A 9,295-nucleotide genomic window follows, 5' to 3' on the forward strand; every position below is an offset into this window, starting at 1 on the left:
GTCCTACACAGGACTCACAGTCTAAGCAAGAGGGAGAACAGGTAGTGAATCCCCATTTTACCGTTGCCGAAACTGAGGCACAAAGAAGTTAAACGACTTGCCCAAGGTCGCACAGCAGATAGTTGGCAGAGCCTGGATTAGCACCCAGGCCCTCTGACTCCAAGGCCTGTGCTCTTCCCACTGAGCCACGCGACTTCGATTGTGATCGTTATTATTATTGACAATAATGATAATAATCTGGTACACGCTCAAGGTTTTTACTATGCAGGGTCCTTCTGCACAAAGCCATCACTTACTGAGAACTACAGGAAAGCAGGAAAGGGAATTTACGGCCACGGGATTTGGCAACTATGTGATGGACGATTGGTGTGCTGATGACCTACAGCATTGCAAAAGGAATCCAAGGCCACTTAATCAAGACATGGAAGAGCAAAGAAACTGTAGGAATGTAGGTCAAGGCAGGAGGTTACAGCTGCCAGCAGGATATAATGCGCCAAACTCTCATTTTAGCAGTTATAAAAATTAGTAATTAAATTATAAATATCATTCGGGACCAAGACAGAATGCCAAAACTACGAATACTTGGAAACTTACACAACTTCTACCTAAAACAACGGCTAATCCTCTTCAACGGAAAAGCTTTCTCACAGACCCCTAATCAGTTCTATTATCTTGCTGGGTAGGATTTCCATGTAAACCCAAAGAACCCCAACTTGATTTCCTAATTGGACAATATAGCTTGCCGTGAAGGGTTGGATTCTGGCACTCTTTAAAAAAAGGCAAAAAAGATCAATTTGGGAGAGAAGATCGTACATGGAGATTCCTCTAAACTCTGCTTTAATTAAAAAAAAAAAACAGGTCTGGTGGACTTGTACTGTACTCTCTGAAGCGCTTAGTACAGTGCTCTACATATAGTAAGCGCTCGACAGATACCAGTGACTGACTAATTAAGAAGTCTGCTTCAGCGAAACAAATTAAAGCGCTGCTGCGGCCGAGTTTAGACCGACGTGTTTTGTTTCTCTTGAAGTTAGGAGCGCATCCACAGAGACCACCCTGGCATCTGCCATCGTGCCGGAGCTTATCAAGGCTCAGTGTTAAAACTCATCTGCTACAGTGGGAGGTGGAAAGGGATGGTCCCTGAGGCTCCAGAGTCGGGAATTTCCCTATCAGCTTGGAAGTGCCCAAGAGTGGCTGCCATTTCATTTCAGCAGGTGGTTCAGCTGATCCTGTAGATTGGACGATTGCTCCACGCTGAAAATGAAGGAGAGAAAAAGTTTCAGCGGGAATGAGTCCGCAACTACTTCTATTAGCTTCTGCGCGTCTTCGATCGGGCGCGTGCCGGCCTTTTAGACTGTGAGCCCAATGCTGGGTAGGGACTGTCTCTATATGTTGCCAATTTGTACTTCCCAAGCGCTTAGTACGGTGCTCTGCACATAGTAAGCGCTCAATAAATATGATTGATTGATTAGGGGGCGGGAGGACGAGAGGGGCCGTTCCCCTCGCGGAATCGGGACGGCGGGGGTGAAGCCATTAGCTCTGCCGGTGTTTGGTGGACTGGAAATTGGGCAGCCAAAGTGGTGGGGCACCTTCTACGGGCTCACCGGCTCGATAGACTGGGGTACCCAGGGGTCTAGCCGGATGGGGCCGCGGGGAGGTCAGCCCTGCCAAGGCCCCGGGCCTGCGCAAGAAGTCTCCCTTCCGTCCAGGAGAATAGAGAAATCAATCAATCAATCAAATTTATTGAGCACTTACTGTGTGCAGAGCACTGTACTAAGCGCTTGGGAAGTACAAGTCGGCAACACATAGAGACAGTCCCTACCCAACAGCGGGCTCACAGTCTAGAAGCAAAGCAAGAGCCCGGGCTTTGGAGTCAGAGGTCACGGGTTCAAATCCCGGCTCTGCCGTCTGTCAGCTGTGTGACTTTGGGCGGGTCACTTCACTTTTCTGTGCCTCAGTTACCTCATCTGTAAAATGGGGGTGAAAACCGGGAGCCCCCCTGGGACAACCCGATCACCTTGTAACCTCCCCGGCGCTCAGAACAGCGCTTTGCACATGGTAAGCGCTTAACAAATACTATCATCATCATCATCACTAGACCGTGCTGCTTCCCTGACCTGGTTACCGGGCCACAGCCCGGCCTGGGCCCTCGCCCAACTCCAGCTGCAACCCAGACGGGATACCTGCCTGGCATTCCCGGCTGCCGCAAAGGGATGGGCTTCCCAGGTCCTGCCCGCTCCGGCCACGGCCAGAACAAACCTCCTGGCAGGGGAGCTAAGTCCCTTCCCTGCCAGTCTCAGACACGTCTGGGTCTCCCCTCAGCCAGCCGGGAACGTGCCTGAGTCCTTTTCCTGCCAACCAATCAATCCATCAAGCGGATCTGTCGATCACTTACTCGGTGTAATAATAATAATAATAATTTTGGCATCTGTTAAGCGCTTACTATGTGCAAAGCACTGTGTGCAGAGCGCTTGGGAGAGTACAAAAGAGCACGCGCCCTGACCTAGTGGAGCTTACAATCTATGGAGGGTCAACAGACGCTGAAATAAATTACAGGTAGGTGGGAACAAGAGAATATAAAACTACATACATAGATTACGCCTGGACCATTCCGCACCCCCTCTGTCCAGTCCCCCCCAACAGTCTCATTTTGGCCCCACCCGGCCATCTGGAAGCCCAGCCCCATGGAAGCTCGGCGGGGAAATCACACGGATTGATTGTCAATGAAACGTCGGCCTCAGTGCCTTCAATGGACCCTCCTCTCCCACCACGCTCCCCGCGAATGCTTGGAAGATGAATGACTTCCAGCCAACAGCGTGATAAAACAGCAGTGATGTAGCGGAGTGGTACTTACTTCTTCTGAATGGCTTCTTGCCTAAGATCAAAATGGAGGGGTGGGGGGCGGGGGGGTGGGACAGGGACAGAGAGATAGGGGAAGCAGGAAAAAAAATTGGAAAAGTTAGACGGGCTACTTAAAAATCATGTGAAGGTAGAATCCATCAATCTTTAAAATCCAAATTAAATCTAGCAAAGGAAAACTATAATCGCGCTTCCTCCACATCACTGGAACATGGACTGCCATGCAGGACCATTTGAAAAAACATTCCCAAAACGGCCAAAATCATTCTTCCTTTAAAATATTCCACACAGCATAGTCCTACACCACGTTCCCTTCCTTCCTCTCCCCCTCGCCCCCCTCTCCATCCCCCCCATCTTACCTCCTTCCCCTCCCCACAGCACCTGTATATATGTATATATGTTTGTACATATTTGTTACTCTATTTATTTATTTATTTTACTTGTACATATCTGTTCTATTTATTTTATTTTGTTAGTATGTTTGGTTTTGTTCTCTGTCTCCCCCTTTTAGACTGTGAGCCCACTGTTGGGCAGGGACTGTCTCTATAGGTTGCCAACTTGGACTTCCCAAGCGCTTAGTACAGTGCTCTGCACACAGTAAGCGCTCAATAAATACGATTGATGATGATGATGATGTTCCCCAGGCGGTGCAAGAGGAATGAGAAGCAGATGAGGTATAACGTGGGGAGCCCCAAAATGGAAGCATAAGATTCCCCACCCCCAGAGCAGGTCCCAGTCTTCTAAAACACTTACTGGTACTGGAGATGAGTTGTTATAATTGCCATTTTCCTTAAACTCTATAAAAAGAAAAAAAAAAAAACCATCACCAAATGAACATTCACTGTACCAATCCCACTTGTTGCCCCACCACTGCACGCCAGGCTGGGGATGAAAGCTCCATCCCATCCTGCCTTCCCACGCCCCGGCGGGAAACAGAGAAACCCTTACAAAATGAGGCCTCCACAAAACCCCAAATTTCTGTTCCTTTACCCACAGCACCCTACTGAGTTTGTTTATATTTTGTGTCTTTATGTTGTGTTATAATGCCTGAAAATTCCGGATATGTCTGTTTCCATTCCCCCCGACCTGTATGCTTAGATTGTGAACCTCCCGAAGGACAGGGACCATGTCTAATTCCCACCTACCTGTGGATGCTTCCCAAGCACTTAGTCCAGTGCACTGCACACAGTAAGCGCTCAATAAATACAACTGAATGAATATGCCCTCCCAGCACTCAGAATAGCGTTCTACACGCTCAGAGCGGCGCTTTAATAAATACTATTACAAGAAGCAGCGTGGCTCAATGGAAAGAGCACGGGCTTGGAAGTCGGAGTTCATGGGTTCAAATCCCGGCTCTGCCAATTGTCAGCTGGGTGACCTTGGAAAAGTCACTTCACTTCTCTGGGCCTCAGTGACCTCATCTGTAAAATGGGGATGAAGACTGTGAGCCCCATGAGGGACAGCCTGATCACCTTATATCCTCCCCAGTGCTTTGCACATAGTAAGTGCTTAATAAATGCCATTATTATTATTATTATTATTATTATTAAAAGGAAAATGTTCCTTACATCTTCCGAGTGCAAGATGGCATCCTCCTGCAAGACCATATTTCGAGCCGCCTGACCCAGCAGCTGAAAGACCAAAGTGAAAAGGGTCACCAGCGCAATTTCCCAGATTTCCCGTAATTGTCCTCTTACAGCTGTGGCTTCCACCATCGGCCCCCTCCCCGATTCCCACTCCATATGGAATGGAGGATAATGCTCCATTTGTTGCTGTTGAGGTGGCCCTGCTGAGAGCTCACCTCCTCCAGGAGGCCTTCCCAGACTGAGCCCCTTCCTTCCTCTCCCCCTCGTCCCCCTCTCCATCCCCCCCATCTTACCTCCTTCCCTTCCCCACAGCACCTGTATAGATGTTTGAACATATTTATTACTCTATTTATTTATTTATTTATTTAATTTGTACCTATCTATTCTATTTATTTTATTTTGTTAGTCTGTTTGGTTTTGTTCTCTGTCTCCCCCTTTTAGACTGGGAGCCCACTGTTGGGTAGGGACTGTCTCTATGTGTTGCCAACCTGTACTTCCCAAGCGCTTAGTACAGTGCTCTGCACACAGTAAGCGCTCAATAAATACGATTGATGATGGTGATGATGAATGAATGAATGAATGAATGAATCAAGGCCCTGCTGAGAGCTCACCTCCTCCAGGAGGCCTTCCCAGACTGAGCCCCTTCCTTCCTCTCCCCCTCGCCCCCCTCTCCATCCCCCCATCTTACCTCCTTCCCTTCCCCACAGCACCTGTATAGATGTTTGTACATATTTATTACTCTATTTATTTATTTATTTATTTTACTTGTACCTATCTATTCTATTTATTTTATTTTGTTAGCATGTTTGGTTTTGTTCTCTGTCTCCCCCTTTTAGACTGGGAGCCCACTGCTGGGTAGGTACCATCTCTAGATGTTGCCAATTTGTACTTCCCAAGCGCTTAGTACAGTGCTCTGCACATAGTAAGCGCTCAATAAATACGATTGATGATGATGATGATGATGAATGAATGAATGAATGAATCAAGGCCCTGCTGAGAGCTCACCTCCTCCAGGAGGCCTTCCCAGACTGAGCCCCTTCCTTCCTCTCCCCCTCGTCCCCCTCTCCATCCCCCCCCATCTTACCTCCTTCCCTTCCCCACATCACCTGTATATATGTTTGTACATATTTATTACTCTATTTATTTATTGAATTTGTACATATCTATTCTATTTATTTTATTTTGTTAGTATGATTGGTTTTGTTCTCTGTCTCCCCCCTTTTAGACTGTGAGCCCACTGTTGGGTAGGGACCGTCTCTAGATGTTGCCAACTTGGACTTCCCAAGCGCTTAGTCCAGTGCTCTGCACACAGTAAGCGCTCAATAAATACGATTGATGATGATGATGATTCTATTTATTTTATTTTGTTAGTATGTCTGGTTTTGTTCTCTGTCTCCCCCTTTTAGACTGGGAGCCCACTGTTGGGTAGGGAAGATGTTGCCAGCTTGTACTTCCCAAGCGCTTAGTACAGTGCTCTGCACACAGTAAGCGCTCAATAAATACGACTGATGATGATGAATGAATGAATGCACGCGCCCTTCGTGGGGGGAATGACGTCACCGGGACCACATTTCCCGCCATGCACCACTCCGCCGGCGCGCGCGCGCGCCCCCTCCCGTTCCTCAGGCGGAGGACTACAAGTCCCAGCATGCTTTGCCCGGCGCCGCCATCGCGGCCGCTCCCCCCGGCCCGCCGTCAGGCTCGCACCTCGGAGCTCCGGGAGCCCTTCAGCACCTGCTTGGTGAGGGCGATGACGTCGGTGCCGCAGGCGTTCACCTTGTCGGTCAGCAGCCCCTTCACGGACTGGCCGAAGCGAGCCTGCGCATCCGGCGTCGGCGCCCCCGCCGCCATCGCTCCCGGCTTCCTCTCCGGGACGACGGCGAGCCGCCGGGGACAATTCGAAGCGGACTGCGGACGGGGAGGGGGCGCGCATGCGCCGGAGAGCCGGACCCCCCCCCCCCCCAGTCATTCATTCATTCACTCAATCGTCCTTATGGAGCGCTTACTGGGTGCAGGGACTGGACTAAGCGCTCAATAAAAAAAAATTGATTATCATCATCATCAATCGTATTTATTGAGCACTTACTGTGTACAGAGCACTGTACTAAGCGCTTGGGAAGTCCAAGTTGGCAACATCTAGAGACGGGCCTTACCCAACAGTGGGCTCACAGTCAAGGCTCACCTCCTCCAGGAGGCCTTCCCAGACTGAGCCCCTTCCTTCCTCTCCCCCTCGCCCCCCTCTCCACCCCCCCATCTTACCTCCTTCCCATCCCCACAGCGCCTGTATAGATGTTTGTACATATTTATTACTCTATTTATGTATTTTACTTGTCCATATCTATTCTATTTATTTTATTTTGTTAGTATGTTTGGTTTTGTCTCCCCCTTTTAGACTGTGAGCCCGTTGTTGGGTAGGGACTGTCTCTATATGTTGCCAATTTGTACTGCCCGAGCGCTTAGTCCAGTGCTCTATACACAGTAAGCGCTCAATAAATACGATTGATGATGATGATAATCAATTAATCAATCGTTTTTATTGAGCGCTTACTGGGTGCAGGGCACTGGACTAAGCGCTCGGGAAGTCCAGGTTGGCAACATCTAGAGACAGGCCCTACCCAACAGTGGGCTCACAGTCCAATCAATCAATCAATCAATCAGTCGTATTTATTGAGCGCTTACTGCGTGCAGAGCACTGGACTAAGCGCTCGGGAAGTCCAAGTTGGCAACATCTAGAGACGGGCCCTACCCAACAGTGGGCTCACTGTCTAATCAATCAATCAATCGTATTTATTGAGTGCTTACTGCGTGCAGAGCACTGGACTAAGCGCTCGGGAAGTCCAAGTTGGCAACATCTAGAGACGGGCCCTACCCAACAGTGGGTTCACAGTCTAATCAATCAATCAATCATTTTTATTGAGCGCTTACTGTGTGCAGAGCACTGGACTAAGTGCTTGGGAAGTCCAAGTTGGCAACATCTAGAGACGGGCCCTACCCAACAGTGGGCTCACAGTCTAAAAGGGGGAGACAGAGAACAAAGCCAAACATACTAACAAAATAAAATAAATAGAATAGATGTGTACAAGTAAAATAAATAGAGTAATAAATATGTACAAACATATATACATATATACAGGTGCTGTGGGGAAGGGAAGGAGGTAAGATGGGGGGGATGGAGAGGGGGGCGAGGGGGGAGAGGAAGGAGGGGGCTCAGTGTGGGAAGGCCTCCTGGAGGAGGTGAGCTCTCAGCAGGGCCTTGAAGGGAGGAAGAGAGCCAGCCTGGCAGACGTGGGGACATGGAAAGTACGATTCGGCGACAGAGACGGTCCCTACCCAACAGCGGGCTCACAGTCTAGAAGGGGGAGACAGACGGCAAAACAAAACAAGTAGACAGGCGTCAATGCTGTCAAAATAGGTAAATGGAATTACAGATCTATACACATCATTAATAAAATAAAGAGTAATAAGTATGTACAAAGATACACAAGTGCTGTGGGGAGGGGGAGGGGGTAGGGATTATAAGAATAATATTGATGGTATTTGTTAAGCACTTACTATGTGCCAAGCACTGTTCTAAGCGCTGGGGGAGATACAAGGTGATCAGGTTGTCCCACGTGGGGCTCCCGGTCTTAATCCCCATTTTACAGATGAGGGAACTGAGACACGGAGAAGTCTTGCCCAAAGTCACACAGCAGACAAGTGGCGGAGGCGGGATGAGAACCCACGACCCCTGACTCCCAAGCCCGGGCTCTTTCCACTGAGCCCTGCTGCTTCTCAAAAATCCTTTCAAAGAATAAAATATAAAAAGCAGTGTCCATCTGCCACCTGTGCAGGGATCCCTCCTTCATCGTTTTCAGGGCTAACGCCCGACCAGGAAAGGCTGTAGGAAGGCCAAGAAGCAGGTTCCTGACTGAGCCTTACACCACCAGCCCTGAATCATCATCATCATCATCATCAATCGTATTTATTGAGCGCTTACTGTGTGCAGAGCACTGGACTAAGCGCTTGGGAAGTACAAGTTGGCAACAAATAGAGACAGTCCAGGTCTCCGCAAAGACAGGCAACCACTTCTGCGCCGTGGGACTCAATAATAATAATAATCATAACGGTATTTGCTAAGCGCTTACTTTGTGCCAAGCACCGTTCTAAGCGAGTCAAGGCAGAGACGGGCTGGCCATTCACAAATACCAGTCGTAAAGTTGTCCTCTGCCAATCGTCACCAGGCAAGGGACAGGCGACCTGAAAAAGTGATTGTCCAGTATCATCATCATCAATCGTATTTATTGAGCGCTTACTATGTGCAGAGCACTGTACTAAGCGCTTGGGAAGTACAAATTGGCAACATATAGAGACAGTCCCTACCCAACAGTGGGCTCACAGTCTAAAAGGGGGAGACAGAGAACAAAACCAAACAGACTAACAAAATAAAATAAATAGAATAGATATGTGCAAATAAATTAAATAAATAGAGTAATAAATATGTACAAACATCTATACAGGTGCTGTGGGGAAGGGAAGGAGGTAAGATGGGGGGATGGAGAGGGGGACGAGGGGGAGAGGAAGGAAGGGGCTCAGTCTGGGAAGGCCTCCTGGAGGAGGTGAGCTCTCAGCAGGGCCTTGAAGGGAGGAAGAGAGCTAGCTTGGCGGATGGGTATAAAACGAGACCTGTGAGAGTTGAGGATGTCCTCTTTAATATCTTTCCTCAGGGTTCAACATCACTTACTTTTTCTTCCACTAGCTCACCGTGGACTGATCATCACTGAGTTCCCCCCCCACCCCACCCAAACCTTCCTTAAGGCTTTACTTTTCCTTCTTCCAAACCTGTTTCCCATCATAGACCCATCACTCATTAATGG

General features: G+C 48.7%; 1 protein-coding gene across 3 annotated transcripts; it reads right to left on the bottom strand.

The window, feature by feature from the left end:
• Nucleotides 1–243: 243 nt before the first annotated feature.
• BORCS7 (BLOC-1 related complex subunit 7) lies at nt 244–6,318 on the bottom strand. Of its 3 annotated transcripts, none has more exons than XM_038758023.1 (5): nt 6,177–6,318; nt 4,425–4,487; nt 3,610–3,653; nt 2,852–2,872; nt 244–1,251 (listed from the first exon to the last, which is right to left on the bottom strand). In XM_038758023.1, the coding sequence occupies exons 1-5, from the start codon at nt 6,291–6,293 to the stop codon at nt 1,200–1,202; spliced, it is 297 nt and encodes a 98-aa protein (XP_038613951.1). In that variant the 5' UTR covers nt 6,294–6,318; the 3' UTR covers nt 244–1,199. The 3 variants fall into 3 exon arrangements, with proteins under 3 accessions (XP_038613951.1, XP_038613950.1, XP_038613952.1); XM_038758022.1 differs by having other exon boundaries at nt 6,150–6,318; XM_038758024.1 differs by lacking the exon at nt 4,425–4,487 and having other exon boundaries at nt 6,150–6,318.
• Nucleotides 6,319–9,295: the final 2,977 nt, after the last annotated feature.

Source organism: Tachyglossus aculeatus, chromosome 16 (assembly GCF_015852505.1).
Source record: "Tachyglossus aculeatus isolate mTacAcu1 chromosome 16, mTacAcu1.pri, whole genome shotgun sequence".
Taxonomy (NCBI): domain Eukaryota; kingdom Metazoa; phylum Chordata; class Mammalia; order Monotremata; family Tachyglossidae; genus Tachyglossus; species Tachyglossus aculeatus.